A 25,446-nucleotide genomic window follows, 5' to 3' on the forward strand; every position below is an offset into this window, starting at 1 on the left:
TTTGCAAAAATATAAAAAGTAGAAAATCTAAAAATGAAGAAAAAACTAAGAATATAAGAAAAAAATAATTTTAAAAATGAGTACAAGAATTAAAATCAAGTAAAAAAATAAACATAGACTATTGGCATATTATTAATATGAAATAGAGTTTAGTAATTTATTACATAAAGTCAATAGCATAGATGATAGCACATAGAAGCATGGTTTGCTACGTGAATACAAAAGTCAAAAGACACAAAACAACAAGAATGATAGCACATAGAAGCATGGTTTGCTACGTGAATACAAAAGTCAAAAGACACAAAACAACAAGACTCACCACTTGAAATTCACTGCATAAATTCATAAAGTCAATAACATAGAAGTTCACTACATGATTAAAATAGTCAAAAGACTCGAAATAACATGACTCATCACTAGTCTGCATTATTAAATGTTCATAATCGGAAATGACATCTTGTTGTGCGGCTTCTGCCTCTTGTTACTCTTCATTTGATTCATCATCTATATATCGTTGTGCCAATGCATGAATTCCCTGCACACATGCCAATTCTTATAATCTTGCTTCCCTCCTATCTATCTCATGCAAATTGGTAGATATTATAGCATATGCATCATCTGGAGCTCACATGCATGGTCGCACTGGTGCACCAGGTTCCCAGACAATATGTTGCTTAATGCGATGCAAACCAAGGTTTTAAAACCCGTGACTCGGAACTCGACTCGTTCTTTATTGACTCGTGACTCAGCGGGTCAACTCGGTGACTCGGACCGGGTTTTGTTAACTTTTGATTTTAAAAGAAAAACAATATATAATTTGTCTGAAACCATGTTTTTGAGTAAACATAGTCTCCAAATGTCTATAAGAATATAAAAACAACTGCAAAGAGCTATAGTGGTTTGCTTGAATAATTGAATTTGATATCTATACAAGCACTTTGACTAATTCATGACTTGAATTAGAGGATTTGGTCACCATGAGTTCAATCTGCTACTACCTAAGGTTCCTAAAATGGCCAATCATATATGCTAGCTTGTTTTAAAAGTTTTAATTCCCTCTCTAACAAATCCATAAATGTAAAACATGGATATATGTGCATATTGAAAGTTTACAGAATGCCCAATATCAACATAAATAAGCAATTTTCTCATGTATAAAACTATGCAGGAAATATATTAATGACACAACTATAAAAAGACTACTAATATTTGAATATGTACAATGCTTGTTCACATAACAAATGGATGAAACCTAAATGTGACTTCCCATAGGCATCACAAAACTCAAAAAACTGTAATTTGAAACTCAAAAAACAAATTTCAAACATCACAAAACTCGCCAGAGTCAGGCCGAGTCAAGCCGAGTTAGGCCGAGTCAAGCCCGAGTCAAGCCCGAGTTTTGGCAAACTGAGTTTGCCTTGCCGGGTTGACTCGCTGGAGGGGCGAGCCGAGCCGAGTCAACGAGTTGACTCGGCGAGTTTTAAAACACTGATGCAAACCCTTACAAATTAATGAATGACATAACCTAGATCTCAAAACATCACTCCCCTCGAGATCGTCAACAACCTCAAAATTGCCACGCCAAGTCATCAACACGTCAAGCCATTGCTAAATCTAATTATCACAATTGCAATTGATTAAAACTTAAATAAAATTATCACTACATACAAAGTCAAAAGGTTTACAACTTTACATAACACGATGTTAGAACCAACAAAAGCCATACAAAGTTACAAACTAAAATTTATATATATATATATATATATATATATATCAACTCAATGATTTTCTCTGTTTACTATAGCGTCCTCTAGCCTGAGATGTTGATGATTCATCTTCATCTTTTGACTCAGGAACAAGTTGCATGCACTTGTGCATTTTTTTATCATCTTCTATGAGACTTGTAAGAAGCTCGACATGAACATAAGAGAGAATACAATGTGTACATAATCATACAATGGAGTTGCTATGACCTATGATGTGGCATTTAAATATATACAATCCACCATGTATTACAAAACCACAAATGTTACACTTTACTATCCCTCTCAAAGTCATCGCTAAATGTGTTGGTTTGCAATATTTTTATGTTGGATTGTTTGGGCCACATCCTCCACCATCCCTCAACCTTTAGGGCACAATTCTGAGGTTTAAGAATAAAAAAATAAGTGATTTAAGATAGAAAGGGAAAAAACTAAGATCAACAACATGTTTAGGGCTAAAAAAAGCTAAAAGCAAAAATGATGAAATATATTAACACAACATCAAAGGAAATGAGCTTACCTTCGGTTATGGTGCTTTAAGTCATTTTCTAACTTCAATATCACATAGATCAAACCCCTAAGACTCAATTTTGAGGGGTTAGAGGCAAAAAAAAAGGTTGGGTAGGACAAAAATAAGTGAGCTTTGAGATGAATCACACTCCTAGGGCTTAGATATAGCAAAGGCCCTAATTTTTAGGGTGGATTTGATCTGAAAAATGAGTGGGCAGGCTTGGAAATGAGGTTTGGGCGAATACCAAAAGGGTCAAATGGGGGCTTAAAAATGCCCCCCATAAGTGGCCAGTTGCCCCTTTTCTAGTGTTGAAAAAGTAAAAAAAAAAAGCTCCGCTCATACGATACGGGGTATATTGTATGATACAGTATGATACATCCATGTTTCGTATGATACAGTCCGATACGAATCGATAATCTTGAATTTTATGATATATATTATATCATATCGGTTCTCCCACCAATACACGCATAGAATGTATCGTATTATACAATACGATATGATATTGATGACACTGCTAGATCCTCCTCTATATTGACTAACCTAGAACTATTTGTGGCTAATGATTTTATGCACTTTTGTTTTTCTTATCTATGAAAATATCTATTTTATAGTACTAAGTTATTTTTTTATAATTCTCAAAAGGGATTGGTTGGGGGAATGAGGTATGGTACTTATGCAGTTAATGATGTTATGGTACTTATGCAATTGATGAGGTCACTAAGAATTTATATCTTTCTTCAAATATATTGATGTGACACTAAAAGCGAGACTCTCAGCAAATGGCATGGCTCCATTTAAATATGAGTTTATTTTTTCTTTCAGAGAATCTCCTGTAGTCGTATTTTGTCATTCTTTGGAATGTCATGTGCATCACCAGTACCATAATGTCATTGTAGATTGAAGTTCAGAAGTGGGTTTCTTATTGTCATCACTGTGTATCCATCTTTATTTATTAATATCATAGATAATTGAATTACAATTTATAGGTACAAGTAAATGTAGTCTTGCCTTTTCTTTTCATGTGCAAATTCAAATTTCAAAAATATTATCTGCATCAAAAAATCAAGAAAGCCAAAAAGATCCTTATTTACAAATTTCAGGAATGGAAAAAATTGTTTTAACCAATATGTGCACATGCACACACACACACACACATACACAGATCTTGAAGCATTTATATCTAGATCTAGTTCTGTGTGAACACTTATATGCATGGTTTGAAAACCCAGTGACTCGGGAATTGGCTCATCCAATAGTGACTCATGACTCGGGCAGGTCAACTCAGTGACTCGTCTGGGTTTTGTTAGCTTTTGACTTTATATAAAAATAATGTATATTAATTAAATAAATACAAAAAAAGCTACAAAAGGCCAGGATTACTTCTAAAATCACTAAATAAATAAAAAACATCATGCTAAGTTACAACTAAGCCACAACTAGTCATTTACTAACAAGAAACTGAATTGAACTTCAAGATCTTCAATAATTTTGCTCTAGACAAGTCAACCGAGTCTATATGTGTTTTTTCTCTAAATGGGTCTGCCCACTGGGTTGACCCAGTAAATGGGCGATCCGAACAGAGTCAACTCGTTGAAGTTTTTAAACATTGCTTATATGTGGAGTTGGGATCTTAAAATCAAAGAAAATTCCATTTATGGGCCAACCTTTTGCTCCTAATTCCAAAAATGGGCCTCACTTTTCTAATAATCCTGATATGGACCATAGGTTTCCTGAGAACTGTCAAGTAGGAACTTTAGGTTAACATCTATCATCCTGGAATATGTGATTTTTTTGGTTTTCCTATATTGCCCGTTTGAAATTGGAAAATACTCATTGATACTCATAAGAAAGAAAAGGGTAAATATTTTAAACATTTGTCTATGAAGGTTATTATTGTAATTTGAGTTAAGATTTAACTTGAATTAATAGCATAGTCACAAATATCGTTCTCGGGAATTTCTCGGTGAGAAAATCTTGTGAGATATTTAAAAAAATTGTTTTTCTCAAGAAAATCTTGGGAAAATCTCAGCAAATAAAAAAAGAAAAATCTAAAAATGAGAAAATATTTAAAAATATAATAAAATTTCTAAACACTAAATTTGTTTAACAATTCATATATATATATACATATATATATATATAAAGATTAGCAACTTATTATAATAACGACTAACAAACACCAAATAAGAAATGAATTAATTATCAAGGAATTGACAGATAAGAAATAAGTATTTATCAATAAATAATAACTTATTAACACAAACAAACACAAATAGCAGGCTTGGCAAAGCTAAACTTTCATCAACTAGGGAACATAATGCTAATAATCTAACTCCTTTTCAGCTTAAACACCAAGGTATACATGAACTAGTAGAACGTGTGTAACGCCCCAAATTTCAAACTTGCGAACCCTTTTCAGAAAAACAGGCAAGAGACTAGAAATATCTCTTTCCTTCAGAGTTTGTTTATGAAATCAGCGGAAGATTTTTCTTTGATAAATCATAAGGCAAGCTGACACTTTAGGCACGTTAGCTAAAAGAACCAAAACTGATAAGATTCAGATATCCTAAGGGAAATCCGATACGAACCCAAGCGTCCAGGACGCGAGCTAAGAGCAGAAAGAAGTCTTGAAGCCATCTTGCAATCGCGCCATCGCCCGTAGTGTACCTAATAAACACCTGTACCCATAGAATGGGTTAGTTTCGCGAAAAACTAGTAGGTGCACAAGAAAGACTACAAGGAACTGAATTAAGTACATTTAATTCAGTAGGCTATGCAGTTTAAAGCAGATAAGCAATGCAAGCAGGTGAATAGTGCAAACACGTAAGCAGTACAAGCGAATAAGGCGTGCGAGTGAGTAAGTAGTGCAAGCGAGTAAGCAGTGCAAATGCGTAAGTAGTGCAAACAGTAAGCAGTTCAACGCAAGTAAGCAGTTCCAAGCAAGTAAACAGTGCAACTGATCAACGCAGCATACGATCCATTTGATCGTAAGTTGAGAACTACTACGCAACAAGCTTGTCCTCGTTCCTAGAACGAGGTCTCTGCATCTAATCACCATCAGGACATCGTTTGTCGCTCACTACTTCTAACAAACGCATTGTCCTGAACAACCTTAATCTATCCTCATCTCTCAAAGTCTTACTCGGCTAACCGTCACTGGTTATGACGCACTAAGGCGTCATACCTTCTCAGAGAAGCTCACCCTTCCGTAGAAGGTCCAAAACATGATCACTAACTCAAATCACTAACGATCTGATTCTCACATCTGAGTCATGCATGTAATCATGCTAAAACAGAAAGCCGAAACTATGAATTCATAGTTGGCTATCACAAACAATCTCAGAAGATCGTCACAGCTCACCATAACTTTTTATGGTAACCGAAAACACAAGATCCACGTCGGATCGTTCGGTCCGAGAGATATACGACCGGACAAGGAATTACCGCCCTAGAGGGTATACCTGATCTTGGACCCTACACTTCCTCACAGGAGTTCACCGTCTTTGCAGCTACCCGTTCGTGGACAGTGTACATTCTCACAGAGATCTCCCACTCTAGCCGGGTCACCCGATCTGGGAAATGTATAACCTCACAGCGAAACCTTTGGGAAACCGATCCCCAACATATGCCATATCCAATGAAAATCATTGCGATACACGCATCAACACAAAAGACCGCTCTTGGGGTCGATAGCTACTAATACCAACAACAAGATCAACGCCGGATCACCTGGTCTGGGAAATGTATAACCTCACAAGGAATTCCGCTCTAGATGGTATACCTGATCTTGGACCATACACTTCCTCACAGGAGTTCACCGTCCTTGCGGCTACCCGTTCGTGGACTAGCCACAATATGGGCACAAGCATGTATATCAGCAATATGCATTGTATCACTCCGTGCAGAAGCATATAATCCTACGCATCGTATGATTGCCACGAGGAATATTACAATCCTCAAATAGGCCCTCAAAGCATGTGTAAACGACACATGAGAACGCGCAGATATGACAATTCAGTTGATTCTATGGGCGAAGGGTAACTAACTCTACGCGTCAGCCAAACAAAACAACTGAATAAGACAAGCACTCATAACAATGCTCATAAAACATATAATTACCATAAAATGGCTCAGTCCATGAACAAGTAATTAAATTAATCGTAAGGCATAAACCATTACATCACAAGCCATTCATAAGCAATCATACGACAACAATTATATCACAATATGTAAGCAACTTATAAGACAAGTGACCACATCAATCCTAGTTGCCACCAGTTCGTAGATTACGAGCTGTATGCAATCACATCAATCATAAGAGATGCAAGCCAACAAGTGCTACGCTACAATAAGCACCAAACAGTTCGACCAAGGGATAAAGCAAGTCACATGCTAATATGTAGCAACTGGCATAATGCTATTATTATAAGCATTTAACTAGTATGAGAAACTCCTTATTACTCCGCAAAGAACTGCGTAAGCAGTTTAACCAACTAGAGTAACGCCTTGACAGGCGTACACAGCTCAACGAGTAGCATATTGAACTATCGAGCAAGCAAGCGAATTAGTAGTGCAGGCGAAGCAGTAGTGCAAGCGAATCAGTAGTGCAAGAGAATTCACGACTCAACGACCAGTGTGAACAAACCTTATGTTTCGATAATTACGAACCTGCGGGTACGCGCAGGCAAAACGTAGACCCAACTGAAACTAGTTCGGGCGTCTGTTATTCTATGTATTTTCAATAACCCGAATAGCTAGTTGAGTTCGCTCCAAAGGGACGACTTTAGCCGAGAGAGGATTCCCCAAAGGAGGCTGTGCCACAGACGCATCCAACTTCTGCAGAAGTGTTGAGCTAACTAATGTAGCCCCTTTCCCCTAACTCCAATGACTGGGGAGGCCGGATCGTTGCCCGTAGGGTGGTTGTTAACAACCTGTCCATTGGAGTTTGTACCGCTCTGTCCTCTCGCTTGACAGACACAAAGAAGCGAATAGGTACGTTAGGGGTTGCTTAACTAACGACCCATTCTATGCTGTGGTATTTAAACCACCCGAGCATCTTGCCTGTGAAGGCGAATGTGAGGCCATTTATGTGATTACAACATTTTGCATTTAGCGTTGTTCGAGGTCGCACGACCGTCTCATCCGATCATCGCAGTACTAGACGTGTCGTGCACGACTACAAATACTCTAGGATGAAGGGGGTATAGCTCCTCAATAGAAGCCTCAACAGGAGTGTTTCACAAAGATGTAAAGTTTATCAACTTTACTCTATCTTTTGAAACAGCAGTACCTTGTGCCAACATAATGCATGTGATTATCTCGAATCACATCCGCTATCGGGGTATCTACATGTCTCGCATGACTCGATACCGGCCTCGATAGACGGGATACGAGTTTCTCAACAGAACACCCGCTAAGAAGTTCGCTTGAACCTCCAATTCGGGATCACCCGAGATATGCCAAAAAGACGAGCAAAACCAGTCAGTCACATCCTTCCAAATGCTTCGATTTGGAGCAGTCTTTGATGCTTTTGCGCAGCTCCCTGAAACCTCAAGTCGACTCTGCAGGACTGCACGCACGAAGAGCTAGTATCCTTGCGAGGTATCCCTCTCCTTAGACGAGGATGTGCCGCTCGCTCCCGACTGAACTCTTGTCGCAAGAGGGAGAGGGGTAAATGCCCCTTGCATCCTCCACGAGGATGCCTTTAAAGTATACGCAAAAAGCAAGGACCTGCACCTCTGCAATAGCAAGGCAATACCAACACATATGCAAAAACAAGAGCCTAGCGCAAAGCGCGACGGCAAAGTAAAGACTGTAAACAGAAGTGCAACGCATATCCTCGCACAACGCGCGACGGTAAGTAAAAACTGTAAGCAGGAGTGCAACGCAGAACCTTTGCACGATGCGCAACGACAAAGTAAATGAACTGTAAACAGGAGTGCAATACAAAACCTGTGCGCGATGCACAACGGCAAAGTAAAGGACAAGGATCGCGAAACTGCGTCCTTGAGTTAAATGCGTACTCGTATAAATATATATGATATATATTCATATATATTTATTTAATTGTCCTTTTTAGTTAATTGAACTCAATTCAATTGTCCAAGTCTTCTGTGCAATCTTCCCCTACCTTTGAGAGTTGCAAGCTTGCTGTCGTCCGCGGATGTACGCGATTGGCGGCTCGGGTCGCAGAGCGTGAGCGGGATCCGTCGTACGAGCTGCAAAAGTAACGATCTTAGCAAGCTAATACCAAAATAGAAAGTCAGGGGCACTATCACCGTGCTGACGTAAGGGAAACAGAGGCAGGGCATCGTGCACATGCGCACCTGCTATAAGCGCAAGAAGCAGGGGCAGGGCCACGAGCCCCTGCTGACATGCTGTCAACGACCAACGGGGAGGCAGGGGGTCGCACCCTTGCCCGAAGAAGACAACGAGGGAGGCTTCGCCCTGCAAGCCAAGAGAGCAAGGAAGCGAGGCCCTTCCCTGCAAGCCACTAAGGGGGAAGCAGGAGGCCGCACCTTGCCTTTCAACAACGAACGGAGGCTTGCCTGATGCCAATGAAAAGCGAGGCAAGGGTCCTGTCAAAACAAAAAGCACGGAGGGGGCTCAGCCCCTCCCCTACCGTATCACGTATTAGAATATGGATCAGATATGGATCCATTGAAGGATCCATATCACATGTATATTTATGTATTTTGTATTACTAATGCAGGGCAGTTTTGTCCATGCAAAAGAAGTTGTAACCCTATTAAACTTAACAGCAGAATAGAGAGATTAGTGTGGCTGCCGATTCTTAACAGGTACCCGAGTTATCTTTCTTCTTTTTCTCTTCTCATTTCTCAATCCTTGCAGCAGTTTTCACATGATATCAGAGCATCGACCCCTCTGAGAATAAAAAGGGCCTTCATCGGGACCGAGAAAAGCTGTGTTCCCCTTCTCATCAAAGCTGTGTTCTCCAACTTCGTGTCTTCCAGTTTGTCTCACGCAAGGCTGCTGACTGAATAAAGCTGCACTTGGTTTTCTAGCCATCAAGTTTGTCTCATCTGAATAAAGCTGCACCCTTGTCTTCTAGCCATCAGGTTTTACTCATTTATTTCTTGTCTCATCTGAATAAGGCTGCACCCTCTTTCTTCTTGTCAGGTTTTATTCTTCTTGCCTCATCATTTCTGTCTCATCTGAATAAAGCTGCCCTGGAACAGTTTTGATTCCTCATCTCACGTGACACACTTGGTAAAGTCTGGTCACACAAGTCTCTTTTATTTTTTTATTTTTTTTTGGTCCACACAACTCAGCTCTGGTCACTTAAACACCCTGGTCACGTGAACACCTCCTGTTCACGTCATTCGTGTTTTTTTTTTCCCTGTTTTCACATCTTCTTGGTCCACGCAACTCATTGATTGAGTCTGATCTGAACCCTATACAGATTTGCTCAAGCACGCAACAATAGAGTCTTTACATTCCTTTTCTTTTATCCACTGTTATCTATCATTGTTTGCATTTCTCATTGATTGAGTCAGATCTGAACCCTACGCAGATTTGCTGACTTAAAGCTGTTTTCCTCTTTCTTGATTCTCCATTACTCTGTCGTGACTAGTGACATAATCTCCTTTGTGTGCCGGGCCCTACCACAAAACTGTTCTCTATCATAAGTTTGCAAATGGACAATTCAGTCAGCTCGGGGCTTTCCTCCAATTTTCTTGGACAGCTAGTTTCTGAAAAATTGAATACCAATAATTATTTGACCTGGAAACGTCAAATCATTCCCTTCATCCGAAGCCAAGATCTTTCAGGCCACTTGGATGGCTCTACTCCAATGCCTCCAAAATTTATTCCACAAGAAGCAAAAGAAGATGGAAACTTACCAAACATTGTTCGTGATCCTACTTTTTGTTACTTGGATGAAGCGCGATCAAGCTCTCGTCGCGTACATTACTTCTACACTGACACAAGAAGTACTTGTTTCTATTCCTGATGATTGTACAACTAAAGAATTGTGGGAGAATCTAGCTCAGACTTATGCTCAAATATCAGAGGCTAAGGTGTTGTTTCTCAAGCGCGAATTCCAACTTTTAAAAAAAGGGACAATGACTATTATTGAGTTCTTAAATCAAGTCAAAAGCATCACAGATCAACTAGCCATTATTGGATATCCAGTGTCCGATAAAGAAAAAGTGCAGCAGACCCTGAATGCCTTGGGATCAGAGTATCATGTCCTTGTGACTTCCTTACTGTGCTTGCCTATGTTACCTAGTTTTGAAGATTTGCGTGCTAAACTGTTCCAGTATGAGATGTCCTTGAAAAGCATTTCTGATGCTTCAACAGGGCAATCGTCTATGCATGATGTTCTTGCCACCGGGATGACTGCTGATCGTACACGAGGAGGGCGTGGCAACAGAGGTAGGGGAGTACAAATTCAGGGTGGACGTGGGTTGCTACCTACACCAAATGTCACTCCCAGTCTGACAAGGAATGTTCCCACGTGTTACCAGTGCAACAAACGTGGCCACATCAAAGCCAATTGTTGGTTCAATCCTCAGAATCCTCAAAATCGCAATAGAATACAAAACAATAGAAATGTTGCTACATCAGGATCTGCGGGTACCTTTCGTGTCAGTGATGATGCTAAGGATCTTCTCTTGTCAGCTATGGCTAACTTGAACCTGAAGCAGAATGATGATGGAATATGGTATGTCGACTCTGGGGCAGCTGCTCATGTCACTGGCAATGCAGGTAAGTTCTCTACCTTGATCCCTTATTTTGGAAAATCTAATATTGTAACTGGAGATGGAACTCACCACTCTATCTCAAACGTAGGCAACGTCTTCATTCCTTTGTCTGAATCTTTGTCCATTCCTTTATCTGATGTTGTGCATGCACCAAATATAAAGAAAAATATAGTCTCTGTTTCCAAGCTTGTTGATTCTACCAATTCATCTGTTGAATTTACTCCTACTTCTGTCTTTGTCAAGGATCTTCAAACGAAGAAGACGTTCGCTAAAGGAGAGCGACGTGGAAACATGTATATCTTCAATGAAGATCCAGCCTCCAATGTTCTGAAGCCTTCCAACTCCGATCACGTCTCTAGAAGTGTTTTAAGTATATCTCAATGTAATAAGCCAGAAATTTGGCATTCTCGTCTTGGTCATTGTAGTCAAGTCTTTATTGAAAAATTAGTGTCCAATGGATTTCTTCCAGAGTCTGTTCCACCTTCGTTGAAGAATAAGATGCGTTCCAGTTGTCAGGTTTGCAAAAGTCATGTACTTCCCTTTCATCAAATAAATAAAAGAGCCTCCATGCCTTTTGAGATAATATGTTCTGATGTTTGGGGCCCAGCCCCCAATCCTTCTTCTTCTGGAAGTAAATATTACGTATCTTTTATTGACAACTTTTCTCGCTTTACCTGGATATTCTTTATGAAACACAAATCAGAGGTTTCCCTTATCTTTCGTCATTTTCATGCCTACGTTAATACCCAATTCTCTCAAAATATTCAAATTCTCCAATGTGATGGGGGTGGTGAGTATTCCTCTAAAGAATTTTTAGATTTTCTTTAAGATAATGGGATACATCGTAGAGTTTCTTGCCCATACACTCCACAGCAAAATGGAGTTGCTGAGCGTAAACATAGACATATTGTGGAGAGTACAATGAGCATGATGCATGGCTCTAACGTGCCCATTAGTCTTTGGACATAAGCTTTTCATACTGCCACTCATGTGATAAATCGTCTCCCTATGCGTATTCTTGAGAATCAGTCCCCTTATTATGTTCTCTTTGGAGTACATCCAGATTATGATGAGTTACGAGTTTTTGGCTGCATGTGTTATGTACATATTGATAAATCCGTGAGAACTAAATTTCAGGACAAAGCTTCTATATGCCAATTTGTAGGTTATGCAGATGAACACAAGGGATACAGGTGCTATGACCCTGCCAACAAGAAGATCAGAATCTCTAGAAATGTTATTTTTGATGAAAATAGTTTTCTGAAAAATAAAGCAGATCATGATTATGAACATATTGACGCATCTGTCAATTGGTATGATCCATGGCTAAGTGCTGAACTCATCTCACATGCTGCAGAACATACTACTTTGGCTCCTGGAAGCATAAACGATGAGATAGTTTCAGATGAGGCATCAGGAACAGAATGTCAAAGATATAAAGGAAATGTCTATACCAGGAGGCCCAGAGAACAAACTGATGTACCTACAGAAGGACAGGTGGCATTGTCCAGTAACAGAGAGGGACCAAGAAGATCAGGCAGGATAAGGCACCCCATTGAGAAATGGGTGAGTTATGATAACTTCTCTATGGATTTTCAGCTTTTTCTATCCAAGATTGAAAAACACGAGGAACCACTTGGATTTCGTCAAGCTATTCAATCCAACAAATGGATTGAAGCAATGAATGAGGAAATTGAGGCACTTCATGAGTGTCAAACATGGGAGATAGTTGGTCGTCCCCCAGATAAAAATGTTGTTGGTTCAAAATGGGTATATAAGATTAAATATAAACCTGATGGTAGCATTGAACGATACAAGGCATGTCTTGTTGCCAAAGGTTTCACTCAAGAATACGGTCAAGATTATGATGAGACATTTAGCCCAGTAGTGAAAATGGGAACCATTCGTATTATTCTTGGCCTGACCATTGAACATGGGTGGACTCTTAGTCAGCTTGATGTTAAAAATGCATTCCTTCACGGGGATTTAAAGGAAGAGGTCTACATGAAGCAACCTCAAGGCTATGCAGAGGGAGACCCAAAAGAATATGTATGCAAATTGAGCAGAGCTTTGTATGGCTTAAAGCAAGCCTCCAGGTCGTGGTTTGAAAGCTTCTCCTTAGAGATTCAGAACCACGGTTTCCTCCGCTCCCAACTAGATCATTCGCTATTTATATACAGAGATGGATCCAATATAGTTTTCTTACTTATATATGTTGATGATATCGTGTTCACTGGTAATGCTCTAGACCATATTAGACGAATTAAAGATTTGCTGAGTATGCGATTCAGGATGAAAGATCTTGGAGAACTGAGATATTTCCTTGGTGTAGAGGTGGACAGACAGGATGGAAAAATGTCATTAACCCAACACAAATATACTCTTGATCTTCTTACCAAAGCAGGAATGATAGATTGCAAACCTCTACCTACACCTAGTGTTGTCAGTCAAAAGCTCAGTATTTGTGATGGTGAGTTTTACCATGATGCAAGCAAGTATCGCAGTTTAGTGGGCATGTTACAGTATCTTACTTTTACTAGACCAGACATTGTATATTCTGTAAACCAGGTATCCCAATTCATGCATGAGCCAAAGACTGGTCACATGGATGCTGTTAAACGTATTCTTCGTTACCTAAAAGGCACAGTAGGTGATGGACTCACATATGTACAATCTTCATGGGGGACACCGAAACATGACATAGTGGCTTACACAGATGCAGACTGGGCAGGGGACCCAGATGAGAGAAGGTCTGTTTCAGGATACTGTGTTTTTATCGGAAGAAATCTAGCCTCATGGAGTAGCAGGAAACAGAAGGCTGTGGCACGATCTAGTACAGAGGCAGAGTATAGATCTATGGCAGCTACCACAGCAGAAGTGACCTGGATTAGACATCTACTTACAGAGATGGGAGAGAATATCTCATGTTCGACTCTTATGTGTGATAATAGAAGTGCTATACAAATTGCGTTCAATCCTGTTCATCACAGTCGGACTAAGCATATTGAGATTGACCAGCATTTCATCAGACAAAAGATAGCAGACAAAGAGATTGAACCAGTTTATGTGACTTCAGAAGACCAAGTCGCCGATATGTTCACAAAAGGCCTCACAAGTAATCGTTTTTGGTATCTGAAGAACAAGTTGCACATGGTTCAATCCCATGCACAACTTGAGGGAGGGTATTAGAATATGGATCAGATATGGATCCATTGAAGGATCCATACCACATGTATATTTATGTATTTTGTATTACTAATGCAGGGCAGTTTTGTCCATGCAAAAGAAGTTGTAACCCTATTAAACTTAACAACAGAATAGAGAGATTAGTGTGGCTGCCGATTCTTAACAGGTACCCGAGTTATCTTTCTTCTTTTTCTCTTCTCATTTCTCAATCCTTGCAGCAGTTTTCACATCACGAAGCAGGGAGGGGGCTCAGCCCCTCCCTTGCCAAACGAAAGGGCAGGGAGGGGGCTCAGCCCCTCCCCTGCCATAACAGAGAGCAAGGAGGGGGCTCAGCCCCTCCCCTGCCTAAAAGGGAGCAGAGAGGAGGGGCTCGGCCCCTCCCCTGCCATGACAGAGGGGACAGAGAGGAGGGGGCCGAGCCCCTCCTCTGCCATAACAGGAGGCAGGGAGGAGGGGCTCGGCCCCTTCCCTGCCTTGACAGAGGGCTCAGAGAGGAGGGGGCCGAGCCCCTCCTCTGCCGTAACAGGAGGCAGGGAGGAGGGGCTCGGCCCCTCCCCTGCCGTGACAGAGGGAGCAGAGAGGAGGGGGGCGAGCCCCTCCTCTGCCGTAACAGGAGGCAGGGAGGAGGGGCTCGGCCCCTCCCCTGCCGTGACAGAGGGAGCAGAGAGGAGGGGGCCGAGCCCCTCCTCTGCCGTAACAGGAGGCAAGGAGGAGGGGCTCGGCCCCTCCCCTGCCGTGACAGAGGGAGCAGAGAGGAGGGTCGGGGGAGACGAAGAGGATACAACAACAACAACAACAACTACGCCTTCATCCCAAAACAATTGGGGTCAGCGATATGAACCAAAAAAGAAATTCATTTTGGGTCTTCCACATGAATCCTTTTCCTCCAATCATTTCTATCCAACGCCATGTCCTCGGTGAGGTTCAAAGCATTCATATCCTTTCCTATCATCTCCATCCAAGTCTTCCTAGGCCTACCCCGACCTCTTTTAACTAATATATTTTTTCATTTCTCCAACCTTCTAACTGGAGCATCATTAGGCCTTCGCCGAATATGTCCAAACCACCGTAAACGATTCTCTCGCATCTTATTTTCAATGGGTGCAACACCTACCTTCTTACGTATCTCTTCGTTCCGAATCTTATCTTTTATTGTATTTCCACACATCCATCTAAGCATCCGCATCTCAGCTACACTCATTTTTTGAATATGATGTCTCTTGGCAGCCCAACATTCCGTACCATATAGTAAAGCGGGTCTAATAGTCGTCCTATAAAACTTTCCCTTCAACCGCAATGGCATTCTACGATCGCACAACACTCCAGTAGCACTTTTCCATTTCATCCACCCAACCTTTATCCTATGATTTACATCTCCATCAATTTCTCCATACTTTTGAATGATGGATCCCAAATATTTGAAATAATCATTCACCGGTATATCTTGCTCACCAAGCTTCACTACACTCCCATCACTACTTCGTTGCTTACTAAACCGACATTCCATATATTCAGTCTTACTCTTACTCAACTTAAAACCTCTAGCTTCCAATGTCTGTCTCCATAATTCTAACTTAGCATTAACCCCAGCTCTAGACTCATCAATCAAAACAATATCATCAGCAAACAACATACACCACGGTACATTTTCTTGAATTGATCTCGTAAGCTCATCCATCACTATCGCAAATAGGAAAGGGCTTAAAGCAGATCCTTGATGTAACCCAACCGTTATCGGAAAATTGGTTGTCACCCCTCCACAAGTGCGGACATTGGTTACTACTCCTTCATACATATCTTTAATTATACTAATGTACTTGAGAGAAACACCTTTCTTCATCATTGTCCACCAGAGAACGTCCCTAGGTACTCTATCGTATGCCTTCTCTAAATCAATAAAAACCATATGCAAATCTTTGTTCCTCTCTCTATATCTTTCAATAAGTTGTCTAAGAAGATGTATAGCTTCCATAGTTGATCTTCCAGGCATAAAACCAAATTGATTCTCCGATATCATGACAACCTTCCTCAACCTAGACTCAATCACCCTCTCCCAAAGTTTCATAGTATGACTCATGAGTTTTATACCACGATAGTTTGTGCAATCTTGTATATCACCCTTATTCTTATATAAAGGCACCAAAGTACTCTTCCTCCACTCATTAGGCATCTTATTTGTTCGCCAAATCAAGTTAAAAAGATTTGTCAACCATTCTAAACCTTTCTCTCCCAAGCATTTTCAAGCCTCGATAGGTATACCATCTGAGACGAAGAGGATAGAAGAAGAAAAAGAAGCGTACCTGGGGAGTCGCCGGCGGCGGCAGCGGCGACATCGGAGGGGGGTCGCAGGTGGCGGCGGGTCGGCAACGCAGAGGAAGGATACGAGAGAGACCGAGAGACGAGAGGGGGAAGGAGGTTTCCAGAACCTCCCCCTCTTCGTCGCTGCGTGCTTTTAAAAGCACGCAGCCAACTTGTTTACCCGGGTCGGATCCGGGTCCGGATCCGGCCCGGATCCAAACAATTTTTTTTTATTTTTTTATTATTACAACGTGCCCTAAAAAAACTCCAATAAAAGCTCGATATTTAAAAAATTAGCAAAGAAAACGTGTATATTCTTAAAGATGGCATCAGGATTCTATGAGTTCCAGCCCAAAACAATGAAATCTCATACATAGAATGAAACCGATGGAAAAGTTACAGAATACAGAGCATAAATTCCACAATTTCCTCCAAGATTCGTGGCATTGAGTCCTTGGGAAGGTGAGGGTGATCAAGGCAAGGGCATTCAGGTGTATAGCACCCTTGACGAAGCTTCAGCTCTAGCGATGGCGGTGAAGGGTTGCAATGAAATGGCTATTCACACACACAGAGGAGCCATTGAACTCCTTTCAGTTTCACTTGATGGGAGTTTCACTCGTGTTCGCTTGTTGAAATAATAATTGGTAGTGAGGTAAGGTTTGCGGACAAATGAAATCAGCACGATGGAGATTAATCCCATATCGCCCATGTCCTGAAAGTATTTCCACCTCGGCACCTATAAAAACACCCCCAAAGGGTGAAAGAGGTCACACATAAAAACCAAGCCCGACATGTTTCGGGTGAGTTTTAGCGTGGTGTTTATATCACAAATTTTTTTAATAGATATATATGTGAGAAATTAAATTTAGGTGATTTTTTAAAAATTTCATGTCTTAAACAGGAAAAATACACCGTTTTTGGTTTAGAAATTCAAAATCTCACCGATATTTGTGACTATGGTTAATAGGTAATAACAAAGGTAGGTCTTGGTTGGCAGTTTTTAGGAAAACAGGCCCATATTTAGAATTAGGGGCAAAAGGTTGGCACCTAAATGGAATTTTCCATAAAGTGAAATTAGCGGTCACGTTTGAGATGCAGGGAAAGTATAAAGGGATGTGCAGCATGACAGGCCTATAAGAATTAAAAATAAAAAACTAGATGTTGCAGAAAAGGAAGAAAGGAAATATAAATTAGATGTGGAAAAAAAGGAAAAGATGGAAGTAATAAATTGGAAACTTTAATCTAAGCAGTGATGGAGATCATTTGACTGTAGGGAGGTTTTCCAATTGTTGGGGATTCAAGACCATTTAGTTTTTCTAGTTGGTTCTGAAACTACCTTGGAAGTGATAAACGTCAAACGAGTGTTGCAATATTAAGTGAACCCTACATAACACTATTATCTTCTATTAGATGAACAAAACGATGCGATATTATGTGTTTTCTGATTATAGTTGTCTCTCTTTTTCCAGGTCTTGCATGAGATCATTCTTTTAACTGCAAATGTGCCTCTAGGTCACAAATATCAGTGTCTATTTTTGTGTGAACCAATAATTAGAATATGGGCTATATATACTTTCAATTAATTGTGATTACCTGCAATTATTGAAAGATTAATTAGTTCCTTATGTTGTCTTCCCTAGTTGACTTAATCCACTCATTGGAGCTATACTTATTTGGAATTTTTCTACCCTAAGCTTTTACAAATAACAATATACATGAAGCCTTGATTGGATTATACGTATTGCAGGAATTAATACATGCTTTTGTCAAGGAGAGTGGAGATGGAGAGGCTCTTGAACTACAAGTTGAAGATCCATTTCATCGTTTATTGCTTCATGGTGTTTGTGAGGTATTCCTAAGTCAATTAATATCTTATTCACTAAGTTAAATTCATGAGAATGAATAATTTAAAATATTTGAGAGAGGTTCACATAAGAATTTCCACATAGATGCAGATGCATGAGGTTAGGTTTATACTCTTCTTTTGATGCACTAAAGTTGACATTAATGCTAGTGGGGCAATTTAGTTTCATTGGTCACATTTTGTGCTGCTTTTTCACAATTAGAAACTGATCAAGGAAAGGTAGTAGATTTATGGAAATACATTTAAAATTCTTGCGCCTTATTCCAAATACAAAATCTATTGTGGTTTTGCTGGTAACCTTGAAAAATCTTTTAGTTACATAATGGAGTTTATCGACGAGAGGTCAAAGCTCAAAGAGTGAAATAGTTGTCTGGGCATTAAGCATTGTTAAAAAAGGTAAATGCTACTTGATTGGAAAAAGCAAATCACTAATATGCACATTTATTATTTTAATAACATTTATGGAAGTACAGTAAAAATGTTTGCACCTTGCTCCAAATGGCAAAGTTTAGTTTATGGTGTTTCTGGTAACTATCTCATTAGTATATCTATCCTTTTGGGTTCAGATTGTCTGGACACTAAGAATTGGGAGAGAGAGAGAGAGAGAGAGAGAGAGAGAGAGAGAGAGAGAGAGAGCTTCTACTTGGGGATGTAAATGGTTAGGATTAAGGTTGGATATGACCGAATCCAAATCCATTTAGTTGGATTCAGTAGCCAAAATAGGGTTAAATTAATAATCGGAATCTGGATTCAGTGTCAAGCTTTGCATCCGAATCCATGTCTGAATCTTAGAAAAATCTGAATCTGAATACATGTAAATGTAGTATTTTAAGCAACTTGTATCCAGATTTGGTTTTGGATAATACATATCTGACTCTGATTCCAAATCTGGATCCAATTATGCTATAACTGATTAAGTCGGACACAATAATGTTGTACATCCAACTCAAGTCCGACTGGTTTGCATCCTACTGCTACCTGATCAAAGAAGGTGAATCACTAATAAACACATTTATGATTTCCTAAGCGTTGGATTTCTCTTGATATTTGGGAGATAGCTTAGATGTTGCAGAATATCTGACGTGTTCTCTTTATATGATATGATGTTTGGTTTTGCAGTTTTACAATGTTGTAGGCGTAACCATTACCAGATTGGAAGATATACATAATGCGAAAAAAATTTCGAAGGTCATGCAGATTAAGAAGAAATCAGGTTGTCAAGAATTCCCTCCCATAAGACTTGTCGAGTTTTTAAAGATTGCTAGGGGTGAATTCAGTGGTGAATCTTCTGCAGTTGCAAGAAGCTTGTGACCTTTTGGAAGGCAAACATGAATGGCTGGATGGTGTAAAAGTTGTAACATATCATCCGAAGGGTCTCAAGATTGAGCCCACCAACGACTGTACCCAACTGTACATTAATCCAATGATACTTTTGAAGAAATAACCTCTCTAGAGACAAAAGTGGTGTAGGATAGGTTGGGCTATTTATATACCTCACTGGTTGGATTTAATGTGTTTTAGCAGTAACATAATGACAGTTGCATCTATTCTGCAAGGACTGTAAATATAGCTGCACCAAAGATATGGTTCAGCTTCGAAGTTTGAGAGCTTTAATAGCTATCAGATTCGATGAATTTCACGTGATTACCAGAGAGATTGCAAGCGAAATCAGCCCTGCTTTGATGGTATCTTCAGTCGAAGCGAAGCCCAAGCGATAGTAGTGCACCTCAACCAGGGATGAGAAGGATTGTCGTTGTGTGCTTATGAAGGGTATAGTGAAATGAATCAGAATAATGAATTTGGTCAGTTCGGTGCAGGTGTGTGGGTCTGTGAGGATTAGGAATGGAGGTAGAGAGAATGGAAGGGATGGACAAGTCTCCTATATTAGTTATATTTTCCAAGTCTCAATTACAACAAAAACATCCATTGCATCCTCCTGTTATCCCAAGTGACTCATTAACACACACACACACATACGTAGAGAGAGGGCTTTCAGACCATTTATCCAGACTGTCCTAGACTCCTTTAAAAAACACAGTTGCATGCATTTTTGGCTTAATCCAAACCTTTGTCATTACTTATTCACTAAAAACATGCTTTGGATCGAAGCAATTTAACATGAATTCTCGATTTTTAGTTAAATATGAACCATTGATTTTTTTGTTGAGCTAAGAGCACATCTAAACATGAAAAATGTTTAAACGAATGTGTTTTTTACTCAAAGTATAGAGATCACATTTATGGGGTTAGATTAAGCAAGAAAAAAACTGTAATATTTTGAACTTTTTTAATTTTTTTGTACATCTGACTCTCCAAATGTGATCCACATGTTTGGGTTAGTAGAAATGGGTGCTTGGATTATTGTTATTTCAAAGTGTATATAGGATTTTTGCAGGGATTGAAAAATCAACTGCTTACAATGAACCGAATTTTCAACCCTCATAAAATCCTACTTTTATGTTAAGCAAATAAGATCCAAGAGTTTATATTATTTTGACCGTGCTAAACACATCCATAGGTTAGATTTGGTCAAAACAACCTCCCACTATGAGTTGTCTAGGGGGTTTCTTACCCATTGGTGTACCAAATACTGTTCTTTAGATGAGCACTAGTGTCTAAACTTGATAGTTTGTAATCAAATAAGATAGTTGGACGACTTGGATGCTGTTGAGAAATGGGAACCAAATCCGAAAGCAAAATCCGTGAAGGAATCTTTCCTTGTCGATGAAAGGTAAAAATTTAACTAGGTGGCAATGACAAGTGAAAAAAAAGAGGTTATCATTTTGCCTTCTGCTTAGCTTACAAAATAAGCTCATCAAAAGAACTTGACTTTCATCCACACCACCTTTTACATCGATAAGATCAAACTTTTCTGTCTTTCCCTTTTGAAAGAAAAAGGTCAGCTTGGAAGAAATAACTAATGGGTGTTGCGAATATGAGTATTCATGGGAAATTTTCAAATACCCCCAAACTTTTTGGTCTAATTCATTCACACCCGAAGTTTCAAAGTTTGCAAATGGCCACCAAAGTTTTGTTATTGTTTAATCAAATTACCTAAATCATAAAGTGACGTTAGATTGTTCTTGGGTTAACACTAACTTGTGTTTTGAAGTTGCCATGTTGAAATAGAATTACTAACGTACCCTTATTCTAGAAGTACGAACAAAATAAGTTTGGCCATAGATGCATAGGGCTGTCAACAAAATGTATTTAATGTAAAAGGTTTACTAACTACAATAATACTTGAACTCTTGACCTCTCAAACAGAAACACAATACTAAACCACTATATCATACAATCTGTGTTGACAAGCTTTAAAAAACTTATATATAATTAAGTCTAAATTTCCGCATGTCAATCAATCCAACTAGGGATGTCAATGGTCGGGTTTGGTTTTGACCCAGGTGAGACCAAACCCAAATTTGATTTAAGATGCAGGTACCAGATCTCCTAAAAAACTAGGCTTCTTTGTATGGGAAGGCATGTGGGTAGCAGGTCATTTTAATAAATTTAAAACAGAATTTATTAGACTAACTGAACTGAGGGTCATCAGGTAAAAAATTTTGGTGGGCATTTGCAAACTCCAAAATGTTTGGTGTGTGAATGAATTAAACCAAAATGTTTAGGTAGTATTTGAAAATTTCTCAATGTTCATTGATGGGATGAAGACTCGACTGGGTTATAAGCCGCGGTTTTCTTTCATTCACGTGTGTTCAAAGGTCAGCACAAGAAATACGTGGTCTTGTGTAGCAACCAGGCAAGTCAGATAATCATCTCTCTCTCTCTCTCTCTCTCTCTCTCTCTCTATATATATATATATATATATATATATATATATATATATATATATATATATGCACCATGTGAAATTTTATTATAATTCAGTTCTGATAAATTAAACGTGTGTTTGGAAGACTAGTCTTTATGGTAAAAAGAAATTCATTTAAATGGAAAATGATTGTATTGAACCACAAAAATGACACATTTCTCAAAAAAAAATCACAATTTGCTAAAATCTAAACGCTGACAAAAAATGTTGGGTAATAAAATAACCATTTTAACCTTCGTATGTGCAGGACCTCCCGAGGATATACAAATTTTCTCTATGATAGACTTTACTACTTGTAACACTTGAGATTTTTTTTATAATTTTTTGAGAAATGATGAAATTGTCTCAAATAAATTTAATTTGAAATTTAAGTTGGATTTGAAATTTTATTATGATGGAATTTAGAAACTCAACCCATAGGGTGGGACGCCCCTTTATGTGGGCCCCTCTTACTTTCCTAGAAATCTCTACTTGGTATAAGTTAAAATAACCAATAGTTTCCTTGTAGCTAATGTGTTTATTAGTTTCTATAATAGTTAGGAATCCTAATGACCTTGGTTTCATAAATTTTTATGTAATGTAATTGAAATTTCAATGAGACGAGGATTAAGAGAGTTTCCCCATCCCATAGAGAAACTACAAGGGAAACTATAAAAAGAGAGCTTTCCCTACCTCCTCCCACATGCCCCTCACTCTCTTGCCTATTCTCTCTTCCTCTCATATCATAGCTTCCTCTCTCCCCCTCTTCCTCACTCACATCCCTCTTTTTTTGGAGAAGGAGCTGCTGGTAGTGGCTGCTCCATTGGTGGTGCATATATAGTAAAAATCTGGTGGGTGAATACGATTTAGGAGAGCTTTTTCGGTAGATTTTTTTTATTTATTTTGAGATAAGTACACCATAACTTTGTACGTGTGTATGGGCTAGAATACATGAGCATACCGTGAGATGATTCTTTGATGCATATCAATACACATATAAACCTAGATTCACCTAGGTACGGGTATGATTTGTGTATAAAGATTTAAAAACACACAAAATCCTTGTCGAAAACTGAATTTTTAGCCTTTATCGAGAAAACATGTTTTCTATATAAATATGTAAATCATGTAATCTAATATATAATGGAAAGTCAAGACACATTAGGCTAAAATATAGTTTTATGAGACAAATAATTGATGACAATGTTATATTTTTGAAGTTTGTGAGTTCATGTCAAACTTTGGCACACTCATTAACGAAAGGGCTTTTGAGAGATGTCATCATCAAAACATCAAGAGAGATGAAAATTAAGCCAATTAAGTCATTGTCTAAGGATACTCATCCTAGAGCGTTGGGAATCCTACATGACTAGGTTCAATATGAAATAAATTGATGAATAACAAGAAATAAATATATTTATGTGAACTCATTCCTGATGAGTGCTCATGAGCTATAACAAATGTGAGGATCGAGCTAATAACTATTATTGAGTTTGTAGGTTTTAAGGCTAGGTTATGTGTTACAGAACACCTAGATAGACTCACCATATGAATGTAGAAGTGTGAGCCACTTTTTATGAGAATTGATAATTATCTAAAGTACTCATGAATCCATGTAAATACAAGGCTCTAAATATGTCAACATGAAATCCACATAATAGAACTTTAAGAACCAATCTCTGATAAAAAATTTGGTTAACAATATAAGAAGCTAAGTTCAAGGTAAGCTCACTCAGCACCTTGGAGTGGGGGTTCAAATTTATAAGACACTCTCACTAATGCATAGGTTTTCTAGACAAGCCAAACAAAATTTTGAAACTAGTGGGGATTGCTGAAAAACTTTCAAAATATACAATTTTCTATTATGAGAATGTGTATAATCACATGTTTTTAATATAGTTTTCGCTTCATTTCATTCTCTCCTAAAATTGTTTAAAAATTGTTTAGTCTCATATCTAAGAGGATAAAAAAGTTTCAAGAGTTTAAATAGAGATTTTTTTTTATTTACTTATACTTTGGAAAACTCGTGTCTTACGGTGGCTTGCGGACATTGTTGCACAACGAACAAGAAAGAACATGTCGACCACACACATGCATGTGCGTGTGTGTAAGGGCACTTGAGGCATAATGTGAAACTTTGATGCTGCACTTCACAGCGGTGCGAGAGACATTCAGATGCACCTAGATCTGTCTTGATCGATCTGAGCCCACCTTTGACTATTTTGACTGAGCCAACCTTGATTATTTTGACTTCCAATTTTTACTCATTCATTAGCCTGTTTGAGAGTATTTAAAGGTGTTTATGAGACTTTGTGACTATTGATCGGTTTTGGAGGTCCTTTAGCATGTTCAAAGGCAAGTGACCATTAAGGGTTATTTTTGTCTAAATTTTAAAACATTGGATTTATGGCCTCATAATTTGTTTTGATCAAATTGAACCCTATTGATATGATTTACATAAACCATTTAGTGAAGATCGACATTTGAATCCTTTTAGAGAATGCAGGCTCCGGATGATATGTGCTTGTAGGTGCTTTCTTGAAAGTTGATATTGTAGTCTTAGTACATCGACCAATATAATTTTCTTTTCTTATTGTTTGGGGCATAAAAAGTATCATGCCTATGATGCCTATTTAAATAATGAAAAATGATTATACTATACGACAAAAATATCATGTTTCTCAAAAAACCTCATAACTTTTCAAAATCTACCCGATACCAAAATCGCAAATGTTGGGTGTTAAAATAACCATTTTAATCTTCGTATATGCGGACCTCTTGACAATATGCAAATTTTCTCTATAACAAACTTTACTACTGATTTTTGACCCAAAAATTTAAGGATTATGGTGAAACATAGAAAAAAAATAATAAAACTAGACAAAAATACCTTTCTAACGACATCTGAATCTCTGAAAAATGTTGAACGAGCGCTGAGATATAACCCCAACAATGTTCCAAAAAAAGAAGATAAACAAACATGGTTGCGCTAAGCCCGGTTAACATATGCTATTTTTGGCTATTTGCATTGAAAATCTTGAAAAAATAATAAAAATAACAAACAAATCTGCACGTTGGCTTTCCAATGCCACTAAGATCGCCTTGATCTCATGAGCGGTTTGAGAAAAACGTCCTCTGGAAGATAGACTTTTTCGGATGTATCGCACCATATAACTAAACAAAAATACCTTTCCAATGACATCTGAATCTCTGAAAAATGATGAACGGGCGTTGAGATATAACCCCAATAGTGTTCCAAAAAAAAAAGATGAACAAGCACGGTTGCG

General features: G+C 38.7%; 1 protein-coding gene across 1 annotated transcript in view; it reads left to right on the forward strand.

Annotated features, from left to right (window-relative positions):
• LOC149851307 (R3H domain protein) overlaps positions 1 to 19,898 on the forward strand; it is a 67,586-nt gene extending 47,688 nt beyond the window's left edge. Inside the window, exons 6-7 of the mRNA XM_089999953.1 lie at positions 18,235 to 18,336; positions 19,471 to 19,898. Coding sequence (XP_089856079.1) covers positions 18,235 to 18,336; positions 19,471 to 19,662 — 294 coding nt within the window. The 3' untranslated portion in view covers positions 19,663 to 19,898. The remainder of the gene's footprint in view (positions 1 to 18,234; positions 18,337 to 19,470) is intronic.
• The last annotated feature ends 5,548 nt before the right edge of the window (positions 19,899 to 25,446 follow it).

Source organism: Nuphar pumila, chromosome 1, assembly GCF_984573655.1.
Source record: "Nuphar pumila chromosome 1, dmNupPumi1.hap1.1, whole genome shotgun sequence".
Lineage (NCBI taxonomy): Eukaryota > Viridiplantae > Streptophyta > Magnoliopsida > Nymphaeales > Nymphaeaceae > Nuphar > Nuphar pumila.